The sequence below is a fragment of the Salmo trutta genome, chromosome 3, assembly GCF_901001165.1.
Source record: "Salmo trutta chromosome 3, fSalTru1.1, whole genome shotgun sequence".
Lineage (NCBI taxonomy): Eukaryota > Metazoa > Chordata > Actinopteri > Salmoniformes > Salmonidae > Salmo > Salmo trutta.
This window is the reverse complement of record NC_042959.1, coordinates 47,050,028-47,075,891: the sequence shown is the minus strand read 5'-3', so window position 1 is coordinate 47,075,891 and position 25,864 is coordinate 47,050,028. Positions and strand designations below refer to the sequence as shown.

The 25,864-nt window shown below is 46.0% G+C and overlaps 1 protein-coding gene across 2 annotated transcripts; it reads left to right on the top strand.

Moving 5' to 3' along the window:
- The first annotated feature begins 269 nt into the window (after positions 1–269).
- On the top strand, positions 270–24,685 carry LOC115176589 (sodium/potassium-transporting ATPase subunit alpha-3). 2 transcript variants are annotated; one of them, XM_029736668.1, is made up of 22 exons: positions 270–480; positions 613–706; positions 13,429–13,548; positions 13,952–14,011; positions 14,495–14,698; positions 15,029–15,142; positions 15,262–15,396; positions 15,515–15,632; positions 16,018–16,286; positions 17,004–17,202; positions 17,710–17,954; positions 18,114–18,306; positions 18,642–18,954; positions 19,142–19,292; positions 19,729–19,897; positions 20,266–20,420; positions 20,638–20,761; positions 21,095–21,240; positions 21,493–21,623; positions 22,017–22,118; positions 22,965–23,056; positions 23,211–24,685. In XM_029736668.1, exons 2-22 carry the CDS (start codon positions 701–703, stop codon positions 23,237–23,239), a joined length of 3,075 nt encoding a protein of 1,024 aa, XP_029592528.1. In that variant the 5' UTR covers positions 270–480; positions 613–700; the 3' UTR covers positions 23,240–24,685. The 2 variants fall into 2 exon arrangements, with proteins under 2 accessions (XP_029592528.1, XP_029592535.1); XM_029736675.1 differs by having other exon boundaries at positions 272–480; positions 13,468–13,548.
- Positions 24,686–25,864: the final 1,179 nt, after the last annotated feature.

Genomic DNA, 25,864 nt, shown 5'->3' with positions numbered 1-25,864 from the left:
CTCAGGATGCTGATGGCTAACGGCCTTGGAATTCTGCAGTAAAGAAGGAGGGGCTGATTAGGTCTTCTATTGGCCAGTGTTACGTACTTGTGATGATTGGCTAGATTTCCTGGCATCAAATAGTTGCTCGGAATTCCTATTGGCCAATTCAGTGGTCCTTGGGCGGGTTTACCAGGTCCATGGTTTATCAGCTTTGCTACAATGGGGCGCTGCGATCGCTCACACCCACCGGCGCTTCTTCCATAGGCGGAGTGGTAGTGTTTAGAGAAGGGAGTACTGCGGCAGCCAACAGAGCCGCGGAGGGAGATCAAATCCTAAAAAACCGGAGCAGTGCGGCTTCTGAGTTTCATCGGTCTTTTACCGCAACTATCAGAGAGCAAGAGAAGGACCCGCATCCTCGCGTGATGCTCTGCTTGAGACCGCAACATTTCATTTGAAAGACGTTTAGGTGGAGGGGCAAAATACTGTAACCTTTTGGAGGTTAGAGACAATCAGTTTATTTAATAATTTAACCCATTTGTTTTATAGAAATTTGCTTGACTGACGTCTTTGTCGCTTCCTTTCGTTTTTACCTAAATAACTGAATACAAATCTTTCTTACGTTTTTAAAAGGCAATACCATTTTGATATAATTCCACCAGAGGGGCTGACACCTCTCAAGCTTTGCATCACCTGAGGAGAGAAGCCTGACTGCGCCAACATGGGGGTAAGCCCGGCGTCTACCAACTTTATAACTGCCTTATGATGCATGAAAGTTATAAAAATGCCTTGAAAACTGTTTAAAACCCCAGATGCTGACGGGGAAGGGCACCATACTGCAGTGTCATGTTTTTTCTCCTCTGGAAATATTTGAGTGACATTGACTCCAATGCGGATTTTTTTTTTGGCTATATAGTCTACGGTCTCATAGACTGCGACAAATTGATGTGGCGAGTAGGCTAGAGCGGGCACAAAACAGCTCACTGTAATTTCTACTGCAGTTGTGTTGTTTCAACTTGACAATGAATTGGTTAGAATCTGCTGATGGAATCATTTAATGTAATTGACTGTAATTTGCTGCTGTTTCATTTGTTTCTCGTACAATATGGAACGAACAAGTTAGTGATAAAATATGATTGAATTGTCTCATTCGGGGGTTTGCCATATGCATTAATATATACTATAGGCTATATTAGGCATATCGTGACACTTTGTCTATAACCTTGCCATGGTAATCGGTTTATTCTGACAGCCGGCTCTCGTGAGAGAGAAAGAGAGAGAGAGAGATTGAGTTAGCGAGAGAGACCACTGCGTATAGGCTTCGCTTGGCATGTCACTGAGGGATTTCAATGAGACACAATGTTCTGTTATTCACCTGCCGTTATTATTAGCCTGTATTTGATGATTTTAGAATACGTGGCTGTGTATTCGAATGGGTGCATGATTGCAGTACCCCCTTCCCCCTATTGCCCATGTAAATTATCCTCGCATCATCGCGACCCAATTGTCTACTGCTTTAAATCTTCGATAGTGCATGTAACTTCTTCTTCGCAGCATTTGACGAAGAAGTAGTTACCTGGAAAGCCTACCCTAGTCTACCCGGCTACTGAGGAGATTGCCGGTGTGTCGGTATGGTATGCAATGCTTGAGCGCACTGCAGCTTCGGTGACCCGTGCGTCATAATGCGGTTACCAGGAATAAGCGCTTCACCAGCTTATTCCCCCTTTAATTTGTGACAACAGGGACTCGATAATCGTTGACAGTGAACACACACGATAGATTAAAAAGATGTCCTGTGAATGCTGGGTGATGATACATTTGGGGCTGGATTTGTAAGTGAATAGAATGCACACGAAGTTCTGACTCCCTCACTGCGTCAAATGGAGGATGCGGCCCGGCCCTGGCCGATATTTTTGGAAAACGTCACGTCTCAATAAAAATGTCGATTGTTCATAATAACACCAATATTTCCACTGTTTTGTAAAGCCAATAATAATTTGACTATGAATAGTTCTATAGGAACATTTCGAGGTGATGCTGCGACTATCGGTATGGACTGTTGCGCAATTTCTCTCTCATCATGTATCTTGATTGTATGGGAGTTTAAGATTTAATCCCCGACTCGGTTCTGGTGGTTGAAATAATTTGATGACATGATGCCACAAAATCCCAGTGGCTGATGAAGCTGGATCGCCCACGGTTACCGACCGTTATTGAAGAGACACCGACAGAGCAGGCACGAATGATATCAGCGATCTCCATCTATGACCTGGGTGGGCCTTGGAGGCATTTCTCCCAGTCGAAGTCTGCTGTGGAGCGGCGAGAAATGAACCAGTCGTTGGTGATAGGCTATTCATGAGGATGCGAGAATCATCTGTAGCAGCAAGCACTGCGTCAAATGGGATGGAGTGAAAAAAGTGCTTGCGCACGAACCACTTCCGTGGTAAAGTTAGGCTACACTGTCTGATCTATGTGTGAATGAGACAGGGGGTGGGGGGGTCCTCATCCGGCGCGCAAATAAAATATGTGTGTGACCTCTGATAATAATTACATTTTCATATAATTGGAAGGCATATGTCCTTTACCTTAACCCATCTCACCCCTATGATTCTTTGACAACATACAAGACATTCTGCGAGGTCGACCTGGCGCTCGATATGACGCTATGCCATGGCACTGCCAACAGTCTGTCCCCAAGGCCGCCGGGTGCCGCGTCAAAATGGGGGCGGTGCCTGTTGAGTGGAAATTCCCTTTAAAAAGCTGTGATTGGCAGACTAGGCGAGCCACGCAGAAAGGGACGCTTTAGCAAGCAAACACTGGGGCGAAGTGTCAGGGGCACTGAAGGCAGACAGACAGACGGCCTATTTAATTTGACACACCAGTTGTGAGCAATTGAGGTTGCTGATGTGTAGTTGCTCTGGTGCAGTCAGGGACTGGGTAACTTAATGATACTGACAGAGAGAGAGAGGGGGAAGGGAGAGAGAGGGAGTGAGAAAGAGAAATGGGAGAGGAGAGGACAGCAAGTGAAGATGGCTGCACGCGTTTCACCTTCAGACACGCGAGCAAGAGAGAAAAAGGAGGTGGAGGACGGACGGAGGGTGGGTGGGTGCAGGGCGAAGAAGGGAGGGGGATGAGATGAGTTGTGACTGATCTGTAGGTGTAGAGAGAGAGAGGGGGAGGGCTGTATCCTGTTGCGGGAGAATGACCTGAGCTCACATTGCCATGGCTCCTGTTTCCCCTGCTTGCCTCTGCTCTTGGGGATTGGTTACCACAGAGACAGGAGGTAGATGGGATGACAGGACAGGGGGGAGGTATAGGTATTCATCCGTATGGGGTACAGAGAGAGGTGATGGGGGATATCAGGGAGATTTCACTGGACAGGGACTGAGGAGCATAGGGTTGCTCCCCCTCATATCCCCCATCACCTCTCTCGTTGAAGGGAAGAAATGGAAGGGATATACAGTATAAAGGAAGGGCATATTGGTGGTAGGTGGTGTGGGGGTAAATCATTGCAGTGGCACAGAGGTAGAGAGCTGTACACTTGGCGATCTCCTTAGACTGGCCAGGACGGGTATAGGAAAGGGTAAGGGTGTAGGTATTTAGGTAAGGCTTGCTTGGTCATGATGGGACAAGGTACACTCTTAGAAGAAAAAAAGGTTCCAAAAGGGTTCTTCGACAGTCCCCATAGGAGAACCCTTTTTGTTTCCGTGTAGAACCCTTTTTTAGTTTCAGGTAGAACCGTTTTGAGTTCAATGTAGAACCCTCTGTGGAAAGGGTACCACACGGAACCCAGAAGGGTTCTACCTGGAACCAAAAAGTGTTCTTCAAAAGATTATTCTATGGGGACAGCCAAAGAACCCCATTTAGGTTCTAGATAGCCCCCTTTTTTTTCTAAGAGTGTAGATATAGCTGTGGCCCAGCCCAGAGTTTGGTGCAGAGTGCTAGCTCGCTCCCCTCCTCACTGCATCTGCAGTCATTCGCATCCTCCTGCTGAGTCTGGAGGGTTTACGCAGTGTGTATGTCCACCGAGCCGTCCGGGGCATCCTACTGATAGTCAATAATCAATATACTAGTGGGATATTCATGAGGGTTCTGTCCTTAAAGAATCATTTGGAAGGACATGGTTTGAATGTTAGTCTTCCTAGCTTAGCTAGAAGGACCTACTTTAAGGGTAGGTTAATACGGTAGGGTAATAGGGTATTATGTAAGTATTTGGGGACTTTTTGGGAAATGTTGCATTATGGTTTTATTTGAGTTTTGATGACTCCCTTACCCTTCAAAGCAGATTGGTTTCCGTACTAAGGTCATGAGTTAGTCAAATAACATTAAACATTTCATCGATTGTAATGCAAGATAGGGCAGCCTGGTTGTTTTAACGTCGCTGCAATGTTCTGGAAATGTTAAGTGGGAGTTTGCAGAGTGAGAGACAGAGGAGAGTTGGGTTCCCTGCCAACACAGTCATTACTAATTCAGAGTGTACTCCCAGCTTGTTTGTGTGTGTGTTTGTGTGCGCTTGCGTATGTTTTCTTCCCCCTTTCATGATCAACTACATAAATTGAATTTGTCTCTGTTGAAAATATACAGAAAACGCTTAAATGTATTTATTTATCTCCATTCTGCCCGGATGGCGTTTCCTTCCCCAGAGCCGTGTCACAGGTAGCACGGTACTTCAGAGGCCAGAAGACTTTATAAGACAAGACAGTACCCAGAGCAGGAGTTGCTATGTATTTCTCTGTCACCGAAATCATCTGCATTCACACAGAATATCCTCAGGAAACCCCTCATAGGAGAAAGACAGAGAATCTACCGTTGTCCCTACAAGGGCCACTAAACACTCAGATTTACGATGCCAATCTAGACAACACTATTCTCACTGAGGAGCACACACACACACACACACACACACACACACACACACACACACACACACACACACACACACACACACACACACACACTCACATCCACACACATATATACCAGGGTTTCCGTTAGCCGGTAATAGCCGACTTTTGGCCGATAATACTTTTTAGCCTATTCATCGATACCCGTCATGCTTACTGGTGTATAGGTTCATTTGCATAATTTTGTGGAATTAAATTGGCGCGTGTGTATTTTCGTTAGTCGTTTATCTGTCAGACAGTGCGAGAGCTGCTGCTACAGATTCTCAAGCAGCTCATTCGTTGCTGCTGGAGTGAAACATGTGCTTTTATGAGCCCAATCATTGCATAACAATTGTAAATGCAATTGCGTGTGTTAAAAACTGTTTTGAAGGCCACGATTAAAAATAACTAGTATTTGTACTTCTCAACTGGTAATTGAAGCGCGCTTCCCATTCGTCATTCAAGTGCATATAGGAAACAGTCTGTTTTGCGTCACATTTTCCTAAAGAAAACTCTGACATGCACTCACAATGGGCAAGACAAGAGACAAGGACACATGCAGACTCTAAACTGGAGCACAGCTGCCTGCCAGGATGAACAGATCAGGGGCTGGACAGATGGCCATGGGGGAAGGATGAAGGATGAGGGTAGGACAGGAGGGGTAATGCCATAAGATGGGATTTTTTTGTTGTTGTTGTTTTTTTGTTGTTGAAGGGAACACAAATGATTTGTCAGCGAGAGCTAAATTAGGATACAGGACGTTTGGTGTGTGTGTGTGTGTGTGTGTGTGTGTGTGTGTGTGTGTGTGTGTGTGTTCACATGCAGATTGATACACAGTGTATCATTTCTGCTATAAGCAGAGGTCATGACCTCAGGGTCTTGCTGGAATTCCATACCTCTGAACATCAAAACAATTTAATTGAATTTAATATAACTTCATTTATTTACAGTGGTGTAAGGTACTTAAGTAAAAATACTTTGAAGTACTATTTAAGTCATTTTTTGGGGTATGTGTACTTTACTATACTGAACAAAAATATAAACGCAACATGCAACAATTTTAACGATTTCAATGATTTTAATGAGTTACAGTTTAAATAAGGAAATCAGTCAAGTGAAATAAATAAATTAGGCCCTAATCTATGGATTTCACATGACTGGCAGGGGCGCCGCCACGGGTGGGCCTGGGAGGGCATAGGCCCACCCACTTGGGAGCCAGCCCACCCCCTAGTGAGCCAGGCCCAGCCAATTAGAATTAGTTTTTACTTACAAAAGGGCTTTATTCTAGACAGATACTCTTCAGTTTCATCAGCTGTCCGGGTGGCAGGTCTCAGACGATCCCGCAGGCAGAGAAGCCGGATGTAGAGGTCCTAGGCTGGCGTGGTTACACATTGTCTGCGATTGTGAGGCTGGTTGGAGGTACTGCCTAATTTTCTAAAACAACATTGGAGACGGCTAATGGTAGAGAAATGAACATTAAATTCTCTGGCAACAGCTCTGGTGGACATTCCTGCAGTCAGCATGCCATTTGCACACTCCCTCAAAACTTCAGACATCTGTGGCATTGTGTTGTGTGACAAAACTGCACATTTTAGAGTGGTCACAAGGTGCACCTGAGTAATGATCATGCCGTTTAATCAGCTTCTTCATATGCCACAGCTGTCAGTTGGATGGATTATCTTGGCAAAGGAGAAACGCTCACTAACAGGGATGCAAACAAATTTGTGCACAAAAGTTGACAAAAATAAGCTTTTTGTGCGTATGGAACATTTCTGGGATCTTTTATTTCAGCTCATGAAACATGGGACCAACACTTTACATGTTGCATATATATATTTATATTTTTGACAACTTTACTTTTACTTCACTACATTCCAATTGGGTTGTTTTCCACCATTGTTTATATATTTATTACATTAAGAAAATCACCATTTGAGAAGAAGTTGAGAATCCAGAAATTAAAGCAACGCCAAATATTTTACAACCAAGACGTGTCTTGATATGAAACCATTTTTAGATATGCACCTTAGAGGCTGCTGCCCTATATACATAGACTTGGAATCACTGGCCACTTTAATAATGGAACATTAGTCACTTTCATAATGTTTAAATAATGTTTACATTCTGCTTTACTCATCTCATATGTATATACTGTATTATATTCTACTGTATTCTAGTCAAAGCCACTCTGACATTGCTCCATCTAATATTTATATATTTCTAAATTCCATTCTTTCACTTTTAGATTTGTGTGTATTGTTGTGAATTGTTAGATACTACTGCACTGTTGGAGCTAGGAGCACAATAATTTCTCTACACCCGCAATAACAAATGCTAAATATGTGTACCAATAAAATTTGATTTGATCTGATTTTCCTGGAGGTCTTAATGCAGTGATTTCCCCATTTTATTATCACTCTTTAATATGGAGAAGAAACTCTCTACTGGAAGTTAGCTAGGGAGAGTTACTGTATTTGGTGTGCAATATAGTAGGCTAATCAAGACAAGAGCAATCAGTCTAGCTAATCCTACTAGCATGAGCCCCCAGGCCCAGCCACCTACCCAGACCAGCCCCCCTACCCAGGCCCAGCCACCTACCCAGACCAGCCCCCCTACCCAGGCCCAGCCCCCTACCCAGGCCCAGCCCCCCTACCCAGGCCCAGCCACCTACCCAGACCAGCCCCCCTACCCAGGCCCAGCCACCTACCCAGACCAGCCCCCCTACCCAGGCCCAGCCACCTACCCAGACCAGCCCCCTACCCAGGCCCAGCCACCTACCCAGACCAGCCCCCTACCCAGGCCCAGCCACCTACCCAGACCAGCCCCCCTACCACTAGGCCATGCCCCCTGTGGCTACCTAGCCCTATACCCAAGGGCTGTTGGAACCAAATGTCCCTATCAAATCAAATTGTATTTGTCACGTGCGCCGAATACAACAGGTGTAGACCTTACAGTGAAATGCTTATTTACAAGCCCTTAACCAACAATGCAGTTTATCCCCACCAATGTTGTGCACACTCCCATATAGTCTACAGTTCACACAAAGGCCTAGAGCAGTCATATTCAAACTCTTTCAGCAGGGATCACATTTTTTCCCGCCAGAATTTCTGGGGAGGCCATTTTTTTCTCTCAAGAATTTGTTGTGACCCCACCCCATCGCAAATATAATAACACAACCTTAAAATCTGTAAATTTCGATTTTTACATCAACAAATCCCATTTAATTCAGTGCGTTTTCATCTCTTATCAAAACCAATAAATAGATTTACTCAATTCAATTTTATTTTTCAAATGATTTTTCTCAAGAACATTTGTATATTGTCCCATATAATAAACTCTACTCTTAATTGTTTGTTCCAATTAATTTTTAAAAATGTAAATAACAATAATAATTTTGGCGATCCCACTACAGTTCCCCCGCGACACCACTAAGGGTCGCGACCCCAACTTTGAAGAACACTGGCATAGACAAATATGCAAATAAGCACAGGCATGCACACAAAAACAGGCAAGCACACACGTAAGCACACGCGAGCAACACACGCACAGACACACATACACCAGAGGAGGCTGGTGGTAGGAGCTATAGGAGGACGGACTCATTGTAATGGATTGAATGGAACGGTATTAAACAAATCAAACGTATAAAAAAACCACATTTGACTCCTTCCATTAATTCCAATCCAGCCATTACAATGAGCCCGTCCTCCTGTAGCTCCTCCCACCAGCCTCCTCTGACGCACACCCACCCCCACTCACAAGCTTGCCACAGAGCACAGCAGGACGGAATCGACATTTAACTGTCATCATCACTACCCTCCGCCCCCAAACCTTCCCCATTGGCTAGGATCCCTTCACAGCAGCCTATCAACTAGTAGTGTCACAGGCTGGCCTGATAGGCTTACAAGAGATAATCAAACTATATTGGGAGAAGGTTGTTGTTCAGCCATGGTTATAGTTATAGATACTGTCACTTTTAGAAAGTGTTGTTATTCACCACATACAGGGCAGATTACATGAGGATTCGTCTCCAATGGCACCTTATTCCATACATAGTGCACTTTATAAAAAGTACTGCACTACATTGGGAAAATTATGGGTCTAAAGTATTGCACTACATAGGGAATTGGGTGTCATTTGGGAACCAGTCAAGGTAATGATGTTTATATCACTTCTTTCAAGAAGTGTGTAGTATGGAGCCATCTATCTACCATTTTAGTCAATGCAAGCTTTTTTCACACAGTCAAACTGTTTTCCTGCAATAGTTACCATTTCCCCTTTTTGTAGATTCCCTAAAACGGAAACCCAAACGCTGCAACTTCTTCCCGCCGTCTTGTGAAAGCCCTCACCTCTCGTGCGTACCAGTAGGAGAGTCCGGGATGCCACACCTCATGCCTACGCAGGTCCATCACAGTTAGGGGGCATGCCCAAGCCCGTGTGCCCTAGTCAGACACTCTGACATGCTCCTGAGGGATGGTATTGGCTGCTGGAGTTCACTAAAGGGTGGAAGTGTTCAACATATGAAACATGCCCCGTGTTCACTTCAGAACGAATGAGTCTGATTAATAACAGAGAAACCATTACATACAGGCCGCTGTCTGTTCCGATATCTCTCCTAGTCTCCTGTTTCTCCCTTCTCTGTTCCTATTATTTTCTGCTCCCCCCCCCCTCTCGCTCTCTGTCTGCCGCAGTGCGTGTTCTCGCTGCGCAGACAGACTGTAGCCACCTCAACAATGACTCACCTCTGCCTAGCTGTTGGCAGGCTCATAGCTTGCGCCTATAAGGAAGTATCTCTTTCTTTCTTATAAAGATACACACACACACAAAGACACACAGTACGTGTTGGCTATTTCCTAGAAGGTCCAGTTACCTAGACATCAATTATTACTGAGCGATCAGATCAGGGGATCCTACAGTACTAGGCCACCGCCCACCACTAAGCCTCGGTCACCATGCCAACCTCCCCGGTAATGTGACCAGAACAGAACATTAGAACCAGACAAACCACAGCAGCGTGACATCAGTAGAACCCGATGAACTCTTGCTCGATTGTTTTCGAACGCGGTGTACACACACCCAATGATGTTCTACTATCCTCTGGTAGTGGAACGGCACGCTAGTAGCTTTAGCTTTCTGCTCCAAAGGGAATGTGCCTGTCTTCCTTGTTCCAGACAGTCTGTCTTCGGCTTGAAAAGATGACCATGTGTGGAGGAGATGCGGTACTCTATACTGTGGTGTCTATCTGTTTTGTAAGTCACCGACTCCACTTCCTCCAGTCTGTGTCTGTCAGTAGGTCTGTCTGCCTTCTTTTTGTCTGTCTGTGTGAGAGCTAGTGGTTGTAATTTCAGCCTGCAGTCTCTGTTTCTTCTCTGAGACAACATCATTGCGTTTACATTTCACCTCAACAACAAATGGTGGAGGCAGACGGACAGGCAGACGGACGGACGGACAGACAGACAGACACCATGTTGTATTGTACAATGAGGAACAAAACCACGCTCTCTAAATGTTCTGCCTTGTAACCTAGGCGATAGCCGTGACCTCGTAACCGCAATGAAGAAATCTTGTGGGTAAAAGGAGCAGTTTGGGTTGTCCCATGCGTGTCATGAAAGATTGAGTAGCATTAACCCACACACACGTGCCTGCACACACATTAACACCCCCACCACACACACACACACACACGGTAAGGGGCCAACACCCACTCTCTGGGTCCGCAGGTTGAAAAGGTCGCGACCCCGCATGTGGGGTTGTTTGTTTCACAGTGTTATAGAACAATCTGTCAGAGTGGGATCCCAGTCACGCTGCCACTCACTGATATACACAGCCTGAGTCAACAGACAAAGAATAGTGGTCAATATCTAATTAGTGGCGTGACAGAAGAGCTCTTCTCTCCCTCTCTCTCACCTCCCACTGCTGTCTCTCTCTTCCCATCTGCCCCCATCACGGCCTTTCTCTTTTTTTCACTCGTCTCTCTCTGTCCATCCCTCTCTTGTAATGCCTGTTTCACCTGTCTCCGCTCTTCCGGTGTTAGTATTAGCACTAAATTGTGTAAGTGTGTGTGTGTGTGTGTGTGATGAGCAGGTGTGCTGTCGGACCTAACAATGTACTCTAAATGCGTTTCTATGGCCCACTCAGTGTTAGCCATCGAAAAGCCTGCCTAGCTAGAAACTCCACACCTGTGTGTGTCTAACCCAGACCTGTTAGCTTATCTATAACATCTACCCCTACACTGTTTGGCAGAAGATGCTTATCTCGATGCCAACCAGAGTATTTAATTTGCATGTTATATTGAAGTTCACACACACACACACACACACACACACACACACACACACACACACACACACACACACACACACACACACACACACACACACACACACACACAGCAGTCGTTTTTTTTATCAGTCTCTCCTTTGTCCTGCGTTCGGCTCGCTAGGCCTGTCTGGTCTTGTTGCAGCGAGAGTTCACTCACATTCTCGGATAATGACATCCACATGCGCGCGTGGGAAGGTTGATGTTGTACATTTTGTAGTCAAATTGTGTGTTGTTTTGTGGGGAGTCGTGTTTGATCGACTGTTTGGACCAATCTTTTCAGGGTTTGTTTTGTGTTCAAGGGAGACTCTAGTGTCTTCCAGTATTACTTCTGTAAATCACGGGGCAGAGTGGAGACCTGCGGTGCTCGCTATAAATCCTCCTCAAACCTTTCTGACCACAATGAACCACTTAAGACTGGTCTCTTTTACAAGTGGAAGGTTCAAAACATCTGAAATTTCTCAACTGAACTCGCATTAAGCACTGGGACTTTCAGTGGCAAGTTTACTCACCCATTCATGGCATTGTACTTAGTCAGTCACGTGTGTTTATCATGGTGTGGGAGCCTAGGTAATGTGTGTTTAGCTCGGGAAATAGGCTATCTATTTGGTTTGGGATGGACCAGGGCAAAAATAAAAACTTGACTTGAATGTGTATTTACCCTTTATTATTCAGAATAAATGAACAGGGTGGGGGCAATCACGTCCAAAGGGAGCCAGTGTAGGTGCAGGCTTTTGTTCCAACCAAGCAGTCACACAGTTGAAACCCAGTCAAACCAAAAGCAGTGTGTGGCGAGTGGCAAGTGTCACAGCAGTCTAAGGCGCTGGATCTCAGTGCAACGGGCGTCACTGCAGTCCATGGTTCGAATCCAGGCTGCGTCACATCCGGCCGTGATTGGGAGTCCCGTAGGGTGGTGCGCAATTGGCCCGCTGTCGTCCGTAGGCCATCAGTGTAAATAAGAATTTGTTCTTAACTGACTTGCCTAGTTAAAGAGAAAAATTTGCTGTAGGCCAAGCTTGTTAGAGCACGTCTTCTTGAAAATAGCCACCAGTGTTTCTTCGAACACTACACTGTACAGTCACTTGATGATGATGCTACAACCAACAAAAGTGACCATATCATCAGAATTGATGATAAAGTGTGAGTTACATGTTCTTGGTGAGGGGTGTGGTAAGATACAAACAGGAAACCGTTTGGACTCTGTGGTACTTTAACTCTTCTGGTCCTTTATTACATCACTGATTGTATTGATCCTGCAGCGAGGTCAGTTTCCTTGATGTGTTGGCTGTGTCAATGAGCGGCTTTTCCACTAGGACCCATAGAACCCTCCTGGAAGCCATTTTGTCTACTGTCTACTGTCAACTGTCAACTTCTGTCAACTGAGGGACTCTGGTCAGGGGCTTCTGTATTGATTGGATTTGAGCATCAGTTAGTGTACATCGGAAATTGAGCTAATGCAACACTTTGAGCTCCCTAGGAGACGTGTGTGTGTGTGTGTGTGTGTGTGTGTGTGTGTGTGTGTGTGTGTGTCTGCAAAACTGTTTCATATTCAACACATCACAGTCACGTTGATGTATCCAATCTAACTGAATTGATATGAATCTAATCTAGGGGCTCCCGAGTGGCGCAGCGGTCTAAGGCATCTCAGGGCTAGAGGCGTCACTACAGACACTACAGACACTCTGGTTCGATTCCAGGCTGTATCACAACCGGCCGTGATTGGGAGTCCCATAGAGTGGCGTACAATTGGCCCAGCGTCGTCCGGGTTTGGCCGGTGTAGGCCGTCATTGTAAATAAGAATTTGTTCTTAACTGACTTGCCTCGTTAAATAAAATACAAATGTATAATTAGAGAGGTTTTGAGGACTGAGATAATGCACTGTGTCTGCACTCTGTTTCTCTTTCAGGGCCCCTGTGCCCCACCAGCTAGTGTGTGTGTGTGTGCTCGTGTGTGTGGAGAACTGGTGACAGTTCACATAAATGACAAATGAAGCAGGTGGCCAGTGGATACAAACTGTGACAGCGGGTTCCGAGAGGAGACAGACACTGCAGTAAAGCCAGACGGGTCGTTTGATCCTTCCGTCTGTGATCTCTGTGAAGATCAAATGGGTATCGGAGAAAAACAATGAAGCCCCTCTCCCCGTCTGTTGTGTCTGGTGCTTTAACCATGTTTCTATTTAAATAATAATGAAAGTATCCCCCCCCCCTAATCCCTTCCCCCCTCTCTTACTGTCCCCCCCACCGCCCAGTATGGGCGGTCGGACAGTTACCGCGTTGCTACCACGCAGGATAAAGATGGCAAATCTTCTCCCAGCAAGAAGAACAAGAAGGGGAAGGATATGGATGAACTCAAGAAAGAAGTACCGATTGTAAGTGACTGGCACACAGTGGCACACACACACCGCCCTGCTCAAGGGGTGTGCTGGGCACCCCCAGAACTATTATTGAAATACTAACGTAATGCCTCTCCATAAGTCAGAGTATGAATATCTCATCATTTCTGGGTACCCCCCCCCCCCCCCCCCCCCCAAGAGTCAATGTGTAACTGGAACGCACACTCTCTAAATAGTTTGGAGAAAGACCTTAAAGTGAAGGATAATAATTAAGTCCAAATTCTCCTGGTTTGTTTTAAATTCATTGTTGGGGTATTTGTGGCATATTCTCAATGTTTCTCTGTGTCTCTCTCCCACACAAATACACCTACATACTCTCTCTCTCTCTCTCTCTCTCTCTCTCTCTCTCTCTCTTCCCCCCCCCCTCTCTACCTTTCAGACGGAACACAAGATGTCCATAGAGGAGTGTTGCAGGAAGTTCAACACCGACATTGTCCAGGTGAGTCCTCCCACTGCGCTGTGCCATAGAGGTCTATCTATGTTGTACCACAGAGATAGTAGAGTCGTCGCCGAGTCCTGCCACGTCACTAGCAGAGCTGCCACTAGGCCACTAGGTGGTGGTGTTTTACATTCACTCGTGCCACACGGTCGGTGTATTTGAGGGGATCCGTTTGAGCAACGTTTTAATGCATTCTAAGACATCTCAAGCCCCCTTATAAAGTCTCAATTATAATCCCATAATGATCCTTACTAAGTTACAGCCTTTTTGAGTCAGTTGAAAACGTTCTACGTAGAAGACGTAACACATTTTAAGCCTCATTGTAATATTGTAAAGACTCAGACGTGCTTATACGTAGTCATAAAGCATTATACCTGCAGGCTTATAATTACATATTCGATTTAATAGGATTTCTATGGTGTTACCCCTAATTTCAACACATTCAGTTGTAGGTTTAACCCACCCCACTCTCTCCCCACCCAGGGTCTGACCAACGCCAAGGCGGCTGAGTTTCTGATCAGGGACGGTCCCAATTGCCTCACCCCTCCCCCGACCACCCCCGAGTGGATCAAGTTCTGTCGCCAGCTATTCGGTGGCTTCTCCATCCTGCTGTGGACCGGCGCCATCCTTTGTTTCCTGGCCTACGCCATCCAGGCCGCCACCGAGGACGAGCCGGCAGGAGACAACGTGAGACACACACACAAGCACACCCACGCACCCAAACACTAAACGTAAACACAGCCACAGAATACGGGACAGTTAGAGCCACACACACCTAAGCTGACCAAACCTCACACACACTGCCAGCAGCACCGGTCCCTAGCCTTTTCTAACATACACCCAAATGGCTAATGTACCTGGTCATTGCCACTTTTTTCTGTTTTTGCATGATCATTTAGTCTAGTGACTATTACCGCGGTGGTCTGTGTTCAGTATGAAGCTGAATACTCTGCATTGACCTGCAATGTACACAGTGTAAGAATGGGATTTCCTGTCTCTCTCTCTCTCTCTCCTCAGCTGTACCTGGGTATCGTCCTCTCTGTTGTCGTCGTGGTCACCGGATGTTTCTCCTACTTCCAGGAGGCCAAGAGCTCCAAAATCATGGAGTCCTTTAAGAACATGGTGCCCCAGGTAAACAGGCGCGCGCGGTGTGTGTGTGTGTGTGTGTGTGTGTGTGTGCGTGCACGTGTGTGTGAATAAATGAATGCGTGTATGGACTATCTAACCCTCCCTCTGTGTTCTCCCTGTAGCAAGCGCTGGTGATCCGTGAGGGCGAGAAGATGACGATCAACGCTGAGGAGGTGGTGGCAGGAGACCTGGTGGAGGTGAAGGGAGGAGACAGGATCCCCGCCGACCTCAGAGTCGTCTCTGCTCACGGCTGCAAGGTACCATACACGCGCACACACACACACACACACACATAGTTCATATAACACACACTCACACAGCTACACATTTTACATAATATTTTTTGTCCTTCTGGGTTTTGTCCTTCTCCTATAGGTGGATAACTCCTCCCTGACTGGCGAATCAGAACCCCAGAGCAGGTCACCTGACTGTACCCATGACAACCCCCTGGAGACCCGCAATGTCGCTTTCTTCTCTACCAACTGCGTTGAAGGTAACCGTAGAAACTGCTAACTCACAGACAAAACAGACAGACACATCGCCTGTTCTGTCCCTGACAATTCTCCTATCCTCTTTTCTCTATTCCTGCGTGTCAGACTCGACCTACCAAATTCAGTCAACAGGGTCCTACTGCAGTATTGGATGCTGCACCCCAGCAGCACTAAGGCTTGCTAAGCTTTTGACTGGTTCAACTAAGCTGATTCAAACGTAATATTATACCATAGAGCTGCTGTTGACACAGAAGTTGCCCACATAAGCATACAAGAGTTCCCACCTTTACTTCTCGTCTCTCATTTCAACCTCTCTTTTCCTGAATTAATATTAATATTCCCCCCCCTCTCTCCCTCCCTCTCTCTCTCTCTCTCTCTCTCTCTCAGGTACGGCGCGTGGCATCGTGGTGTGTACCGGCGACCGTACCGTCATGGGCCGTATCGCCACTCTCACCTCCGGTCTGGAGTCGGGCAAGACCCCCATCGCCAAGGAAATTGAGCACTTCATCCACCTGATCACAGGCGTGGCCGTTTTCCTGGGCATCACCTTCTTCATCCTGGCCGTCTGCCTGGGATACACCTGGCTGGAGGCCGTCATCTTCCTCATCGGCATCATTGTGGCCAATGTCCCCGAGGGCTTGCTGGCTACTGTCACTGTGAGTGACCCTGGTCCCCTCTCCATCTGACCCTTCCTCTCTATTGCTGTTTCTCTCTGAAACTCTACTGAACCTCATACCTGACCTCTAGACTTTAGATTCTAGTGGTCCTCCTCAGTTTAGTTGGTAGAGCATGACGCTTGCAACGCAAGGACAGTGGGTTCGATTCCCGGGGACAGCCGTACGTAAAATCTATGCACTCATGGCTGTAAGTCGCTTTGGATAAAAGCATCTACTAAATATCATGTATTACATACAGTGTATTCAGACCCCTTTACTTTTTCCACATTTTGTTATGTTACAGCCTTATTCCAAAATGGATGAAATGTTTTTTCCCCTCATCAATCTACACACAATACCCCACAATGACAAAGCAAAAACAGGTTTTTAGAATTTTTTGCAAATATATTTTTTTTTAAAAAGGACTGAAATGTCACATTTGCATACTGTAAATGAGATTCATTCTAGATCAACTAGACTGTAGCTTTAGACCAACTAGACAGCCAACTACACAATGAATATAATAAGACATTGATTGAGACTAGATCCAGACCAATGATAGCTCTACAGAAATACATTATAGATCTCTAGACCAACTAGACAGCTGAGGCAAGCGCACTTATTTTCTCCAGAATAGGTACCCTTCCTAGTTTGTTCGTTCTGGCTCCTGGATAACCCCTGGATAACCCCTGGATAACCCCTGTCTCTGTGCTGTAGGTGTGTCTGACTCTGACCGCCAAGCGTATGGCGAAGAAAAACTGCCTGGTGAAGAATCTGGAAGCTGTGGAGACCCTAGGCTCCACCTCCACCATCTGCTCCGACAAGACCGGCACCCTGACCCAGAACAGGATGACCGTGGCCCACATGTGGTTCGACAACCAGATCCACGAGGCCGACACCACCGAGGACCAGTCTGGTGAGAGGAGATCAGGAGGGGTTAGAGTTGGACTTAGTGTTAGACATGATGTTAGGGCGCAGACACACCAACAGCGTTTTCTGGACGACAGTTCTTAGCACCTCTGAAATAAATCTGCGAAATCGATTTTACAAGTAGAACCGAGGGTGAAAGATTGGCTGGCGAATGCTAGATCCACATTCAGTGTGATGCGCGCTAGCCTTTAGAGTTTGGGTTGGAGTTAGTGTTAGAGTTAATGTTAGAGTTAGTGTTACAGTTAGCATTAGAGTTTGCGTTTTGGTTGGAGTTAGTCTTAGAGCTGGGATTTGGGTTGGATGTTGGTGTTAGGGTTAAAGTTTGGGTTACAGTCACGTTTAGAGTCCTTTTTAAGTTTAGGAATCCCCCTTGATTTTAAGTAGTTCTATAACCTATATATTCACATGGTAGTCACACAGACAAGTACAGTTTAATTACGGGTTAGGAATTGATATTGTTTTATCATCTCTAATCGGCCACCTCTCTCTCCAGGTGCCTCCTTCGACAAGACCTCAGCCTCATGGGCTGCCCTGGCTCGCGTCGCAGCTCTCTGCAACCGCGCCGTCTTCAAAGCCGGCCAGGACCAACTGCCCATCCTGAAGAGGGACACCGCTGGTGATGCCTCCGAGTCTGCCCTGCTCAAGTGTATCGAGCTGTCCTGTGGCTCTGTCAAACAAATAAGGGAGAAGAACAAGAAGGTGGCCGAGATCCCATTCAACTCCACCAACAAGTACCAGGTACGTAATACACACGTGTACATGTACGCACGCACAAACACAACACGACACTCAAAACGGATTGCTTTCTAACACCGTGACCGTGTCCGATCTCACCTCTCCCTCTTCTTCCCACCTACTTCTCTCTCTCCCCCTTCCATCCTCAACCAAACCCCACAGCTCTCAGTTCACGAGACAGAGGATCCCAATGACAACCGTTACCTGCTAGTGATGAAGGGAGCCCCAGAGAGGATCCTGGACCGCTGCACCACCATCATCATCCAGGGCAAGGAGCAGCCCATGGACGAGGAGATGAAGGAATCCTTCCAGAACGCCTACATGGAGCTTGGAGGACTGGGAGAGAGAGTACTCGGTGAGACAGGGAGAGTGAGAAAGAGGGGGGTGGGGTGGGGTGGGGTGGGTGGGGGGGGTGAGAGATATAGCGTGGATGTGGAGGGAAGGATGTGAAGAAGGAAGAGAAAGAAACGGGCCTTCCATAACGCATAAGAGGAATGGGGAGGGTTGTTAGAGGGAGTGGGAGAGAGAGAGAAAGAGGCAGGAGGGAAGGTCAGGATGTTGGTTCTTGGAGAATGGGCCAACTGTTCCGTATCCAATGGTGAATAGAAGTGAGAGCTGAAGGATTGACTGATTTTAGTAGAGAACGAGTAGAACGGGTAAATGAAGCTAACACCTCCTGTCACTCCCCAGGTTTCTGCCACCTGCTAATGCCTGAAGACCAGTACCCCAAGGGCTTTGCCTTCGACTGTGACGACGTCAACTTCACCACAGAGAGCCTGTGCTTCGTGGGCCTCATGTCCATGATTGACCCTCCCCGTGCCGCTGTGCCCGACGCTGTGGGCAAATGCCGTTCGGCTGGCATCAAAGTCATCATGGTGACAGGCGATCATCCGATCACTGCCAAGGCCATCGCTAAGGGCGTGGGCATCATCTCCGAGGGCAACGAGACAGTGGAGGACATCGCCTCTCGCCTCAATATCCCTGTCAGCCAGGTCAACCCAAGGTGAGAAACATGAGACACACACACACACACACACACACAATACATCCTTTCACAATGACGGTGAGACCACACAGGATCCCGTTCTGCTAATTCATTGCTCTCATTCATTTTCACTCTCATGTCACCTTCGCCCTGTCTCCGTGGATCCAAGCTAGCTATTCTAATGTGTGTGTGTGTGTGTCTCCAGGGATGCCAAGGCTTGTGTGATCCACGGTACAGACCTGAAGGAATTGTCTCAGGATCAGATGGATGACATCCTCAGAAACCACACTGAGATTGTGTTCGCCAGGACCTCCCCCCAGCAGAAACTCATCATCGTCGAGGGCTGCCAGCGACTGGTGAGACACACACACACACACACACACACACACACACACACACACACACACACACACACACACACACACACACACACACACACACACACACACACACACACACACACACACACACACACATACAAACAGAAAGACACCACCTGAATCCATCACCCGATCAACAAAAGTGAACTTGCTTTTCCACGACAACACTAATATAAGTCTGGAAACAAGGTTGGGGTTCATTCCATTTTCAGTTCGGGGAGATTGTTGACATTTTATTCATGCATTTGAAAATGAATTGATTGAATTGAACAGGGAATTGACCCCATCACTTCCCCCAAGTTTTGGTACAATAGTGACTTTCTATGGGCTATGGTCAAAAGCACTACTAAGTGCACTATAAAGGGAATATGATGCTATTTGGCACACAAGCTAACTCTTCTGTCATTCCCAGGGTGCCATCGTGGCTGTGACAGGTGACGGTGTAAACGACTCTCCTGCCCTGAAGAAGGCGGACATCGGCGTTGCCATGGGAATCTCCGGCTCTGACGTGTCCAAGCAGGCCGCTGACATGATCCTGCTGGACGACAACTTTGCCTCCATCGTCACCGGAGTGGAAGAGGGTGAGAAATGGGGAGAGAGAGGAGAAATGATGGAAAGAGTAGAAGGGCATGTGAGAGGGAGAAGTGGACGAAAGGTAAAAGAGGCCAGAAAAGGAGAAGAGAGGAGGGACGGGTAATATGAGCCTGTATTTTTAAAGCATCTCAGAGTAGGTGCTGATCGCGAATCAGTTTTGACTTTTTAGATCAGCGTGAATAAGATCACATGGACAAGAGGGGCCTGATCCTCGATCAGCCCACCTACTCTGAGACACTTTATGAATAAGGGCAGACCCTGATCCAACCTTGAGTGACCTTTGCTCAATTCTACAGAGGTTAGAGTTCAGAGTTCAGTGTGTGACCTCTGTGTGTGTCCTCCTGTCTCCCTGCAGGTCGTCTGATCTTTGATAACCTGAAGAAGTCCATTGCCTACACCCTGACCAGTAACATCCCTGAGATCACACCCTTCCTCCTCTTCATCATCGTCAACATCCCCCTACCGCTGGGAACCATCACCATCCTCTGTATTGACCTGGGAACTGACATGGTAAGGCACACACACACACATAACACACACATGCAGCACCCACACACACGGCACACAGACACACGGCAGAGAGCTCCGAAAATACGAAATTGTGCATCGTTGACGAAAATGTCACAGGTAAACTTGATATGCCCCATCTCACAATGGAGAAATCAATCAAAATATTTGTTTCTCATACAAACTCACATCTGTGACCTGTGACCCCCCCCCCCCCCAGGTGCCCGCCATCTCCCTGGCCTATGAGGCAGCCGAGAGTGACATCATGAAGCGTCAGCCCAGGAACCCCACCAGGGACAAGCTGGTGAACGAGAGGCTCATCAGCATCGCCTACGGACAAATCGGTGGGTGCCCATTAGCTCCTCTACCTGGTTGGGGCCATAAAGACAGTGCATATGTACATGTTATTATAGCCCACAGCCAGATCGATGGTCAATACTTCCCCATGAAGTCCTTCAGCATTACACTGTGGACAGTATGGTCGATTAGTCTTCGACCACCCTGTGGTAGAATCTGACAGGCTGATGAGTGCATCGATGCTTATAGATCCTAAATCTATGGCTAGCGGATTATAGTTCACGAGTCCATATGACTAAGTCAATGGCTTCTCCTCGTGGGATCCGGTAACATCATTTCCAGAGTGAACATGTGTTAACGCTCTGTGTCTGTGTGTGAAGGTATGATCCAGGCTCTGGGAGGTTTCTTCTCCTACTTTGTGATCTTGGCTGAGAATGGCTTCCTACCCTCAATTCTTGTGGGTATCAGGCTCAACTGGGACGACCGCTCTTGCAACGACCTGGAAGACAGCTATGGCCAGCAATGGGTAGGTACACGCTACAATTGCGAGCCAAAATAAGTATTCAAAATATAGCAATACAGTATATTACAAGTATATCTGCAAATTCATTGTTTACACTATTTCACCATATTTGATCAGATTCTATAAATAAATATTCCCTGACCAAGATGGCTGTCATTTTAGTCCCATTGCCGGGATGCCGATGTCCATTCTATCGTTCTATTTCATTCTATGATTCAAATACTGTGTCTCACTCCTTCTCCTCTCTGTGTGTAGACATACGAACAGAGGAAGATCGTGGAGTTCACGTGTCACACAGCCTTCTTCGTCAGTATCGTGGTGGTACAGTGGGCTGATGTCATTGTCTGCAAGACCAGGCGGAACTCTGTCTTCCAGCAGGGCATGAAGTAAGTCTGTCTGCCTGCCTGTTTCTGCCTCTCTTTTCCTGTCTGTCTGCCTGTCTGTCTGTTTCTGTATTTCCTTTTCTGTCTGCCTGTCTGTTTCTGTCTCTCTTTTCCTGTCTGTCTGCCTGTCTGTCTGTTTCTGTATTTCCTTTTCTGTCTGCCTGTCTGTCTGTTTCTGTATTTCTTTTCCTGTCTGCCTGTCTGTTTCTGTCTCTCTTTTCCTGTCTGTCTCTGTCTGTCAGCCTGTCTTGATTCTGTGTCTCTTTTCCTGTCTGTCTGTCTGTCCGTCTGTTTGTTAATATACAGTATGCTTGGTCTCTATGTATATAAGTCTCTCTCATCCTCTTATATTTATTCTCATTGTCATGTCTCTCCTCTGCACTACCCTCCTCTTAGGAACAAGATCCTGATATTTGGCCTGTTTGAGGAGACAGCTCTGGCTGCCTTCCTATCCTACACCCCTGGCATGGATGTGGCACTCAGGATGTTCCCCCTAAAGTGAGTGGAGTAAACCCTAGAAATATACAGAAATACACATAGACATACTGTATACATACATCTACACAAACAGATAGACATACAAATACATCTACACAAACAGATAGACATAGAAATACATCTACACAAACAGATAGACATAGACATACACCTACACAAACATAGACATAGACATACATCTACACAAACAGCTAGACATACACCTACACAAACAGATAGACATAGACATACACCTACACAAACAGATAGACATAGACATACACCTACACAAACAGATAGACATGCATCTACACAAACAGATAGACATAGAAATACATCTACACAAACAGATAGACATAGAAATACATCTACACAAACAGAGACATAGACATACATCTACACAAACAGATAGACATAGACATACATCTACACAAACCAAACAGATAGACATACACCTACACAAACAGATAGACATACACCTACTCAAACAGATAGACATACACCTACTCAAACAGATAGACATACACCTACTCAAACAGATAGACATACACCTACACAAACAGATAGACATACACCTACTCAAACAGATAGACATACACCTACTCAAACAGATAGACATACACCTACTCAAACAGATAGACATACACCTACACAAACAGATAGACATACACCTACACCTACACCAACAGATAGACATACACCTACACAAACCAAACAGATAGACATACACACATACCGTACACACACCTACACTGACAACTTGTGGGGTCCTCTTATTGATCTTCTATCTACCATGTTGTGTGTTTTATTAACCTCTGCTCTCTCTCTCTTTCTCTCTCTCTCTCTCTCCTTCCTTCCTTCCTCCAGGCCCAGCTGGTGGTTCTGTGCGGTCCCCTACAGTGTCCTCATTTTTGTGTATGATGAGATCCGAAAACTGCTCATCCGTAGGAACCCAGGAGGTAAATGGCTGTCTCTTTCTCTACCTATAACATTTAGGCCCGGATCCTAACATGAGATTTGCACTTGAAACTTCACGCAAATCTTTAATTGACACAAAAACATGAAAACTCTCTAACGCCTCTCTTTCTCTTCCCCTCCCCTCTCCTCCTACAGGTTGGGTGGAAAGGGAGACGTACTATTGAGCGATGGAAAGCGTCTTTACTCATACCCCTACATTTTCCATTTGTTTCTCCCCCCCCCCCCCCAGATGCCCCACCCCTGTAAAAGACAACAACCGCTTCAAAGCAATTTTCATCACAACTGCCCCAAAGATTAAGAACAGCAAAGCACCTTTACAACTTTCTACATCAACCCCCCCCCCCCTCCTCTCCATCTCCTATGATACTCTTTGCATGTGTTCTCTCACTGCTGTGTACATAAACCAATATATCTACCAAACGGCAGCTGCATATTGTGTATGTAGATTTGAATGAGCTATGATCTAAAGGGAGTGTCGACGCTCGGCAAAATAAAAAAGGGCCACACCACTCCTTCCTCCCTTCCCTTTCTCCCCCCTCTATCTCTATACCTCCGTTCCTCCCTCTCTTCCTCCTCCTGCGACCCTTCGCTTGTCCTCCGGTCACACACAGACATACAGATCACGAGCGAGATCCCCACAGCTGACACCAATCGAGCCGTCCCCTCTCGCCCTCTCCTTTCTCCAGGAGGAAGAGAGGATGTCTTTCTCACTCCGACAATTTTCCTTTTTCTTCAACAGTGTTGTTGTTTTTTTTATAATATGGGGTGGGGGTTCAATGGTTATACTTGTTTTTTTTTATTTATATAAAGGGAGGGGGGTGTGTGAGAGCTGCTTTCCCTCATTTAGGCATAACAAAGCACACCCCTCCATGGCATCCCCAGTCCCCCTTCTGTCTCTCACACCCTCCTCTCCCCTCTACTCCCTGTTTGTCTACGTTTGTGTGCACTGTGTGAACCATTGTCCTTGTTAAATACTACAGTACACCCCCAGTTGGGAAATACAACTCAATCTTTCTGTGTGTTCTAGGAAAACTATATAATTCTATACTGATTTAAAGAAATAAAAATATGTTGAAAATAAAACATCTCAAGATATACCTTCAATGAATAAGAACATCGGCGACATTGTTGAGCGTGTTATGGAAAAAGAGGAAAGATCACTCTGTTTCCTTTTTTTGTATGGTTTCCAATCTTTTTTTTCTCGCCAGGTTTTCAGAAAGCCGATGCAAAAAATTGAACCCAAAAAATACAACAACAAAAAAAACAACGACAAGGTTGTGTTTTATTATTAAAACATGTGAGACAGAAACTATGGCGTCCATATTCCTACTACCACTTCTGACGTGCCGGTGCAATGTGGTGTGATTATTTGGTGTGAGATGATCAGTCCATGTTCCTGGAGTCCGGTCCAGTCTAGGTGACACGGTCCAGATATTGAGTTCTGTGTGAATGTCTGCATTGGAGACCAGCAGAGGAACAGCTGGGTCTTACTCAGAGGGCTGGTAGGGGGTTGAGACTACAGAAGAAGAAAAAAAACAGTAGTAGAACATGTGTGTGTGAAAGAAAACGAAACCAACACCAATAAAACATCTAGAACATTTAATACAACCTAGCACTGTCTGTGTGTCTTTATCTCTCCCTGACTTTGACTCGCCACACCGGCTTTCAGATTCCTTTCCTCCTCTTTTCTCACGCCAGTCGGATACTATATGGCTTAAACGCTAAATGTAGGCCTGACTTGATGAAATCTTGTAGGATAAAACTGATCAGTAATTTAGATATTTTGTCTTCACCTGGACAACATTTGGGGTTGTATATACACAACGAACGAAATATCTGTAAGAGAATAAGGGATTTACTAATGATTCTTTAGACCAGCGAGATCTACTGTATCTGTTGTTTTACCGTGTTGTATCTGTAGTGTTGAGGTACATATTGGCAGAGCGCTAGGATGCCATAATAATGATGAGAATCACATCAGGTTACACTGCAAAATGTACAGCTGATAGAAGACTGAGTTGGCAAGAGCCCAGGGTAATGCACCAAACGACCAAATCAAGTAAATATTTTGGCTTTGATGTTGAAACCTAAAAAAAACTACAAACAGAAGAAAGACAGTAGTCCATCTTCCCAGACAACTGATATTCCGCATTAGTAAAACAGATTTATACAATTTTCTGCGAGTAAATAATAAAGTCACCAGCATTTTTACATTTCTGAAGCTTTGTTAGTCTTGCCTTGTGTCCGGTACATACTGGTAACAGGAGTACAGATACAGTATGGGCCAGTTTCCCCAGACTGAGATTAAGCCTAATCCTGGACTAAAAAAGCACTTTTGTTCTTCCCAAAACATGTTTAATCCTGGAGTAAAATTAATCTGGGCTAAATAGATGTGTTCAGTGGCTAAAATCTGTTCTAGATATTACTGTAGGTCAAATAAACCTGTCATGGGGGTATGACAGAGCCTGTGCCTGTACCTGCACCTACCGTTTTAAACACACTTCCTCCTCCCTCTGCTCCTCACACATTTAGGGTTTGTCCGTAATGGAATCCTATTCCCTATATAGTGCACTACAGGGAATACAGTAGTTGCCATTTCTGATGCAGCTTTCCACAACAGGGATTGTAGTAGGGTGGGAGAAATGTGAGTAAACGCTTAGCATGGATCGAGATGACGAGGTATGCGTAACGGGTGGGTAAATGCTATTCACAATAGGTGTATAAACTGCATTGATACTCTACATCACTGACACTCGCTCTCTCTCACACAGCCCTCCCCCTAAATTCCC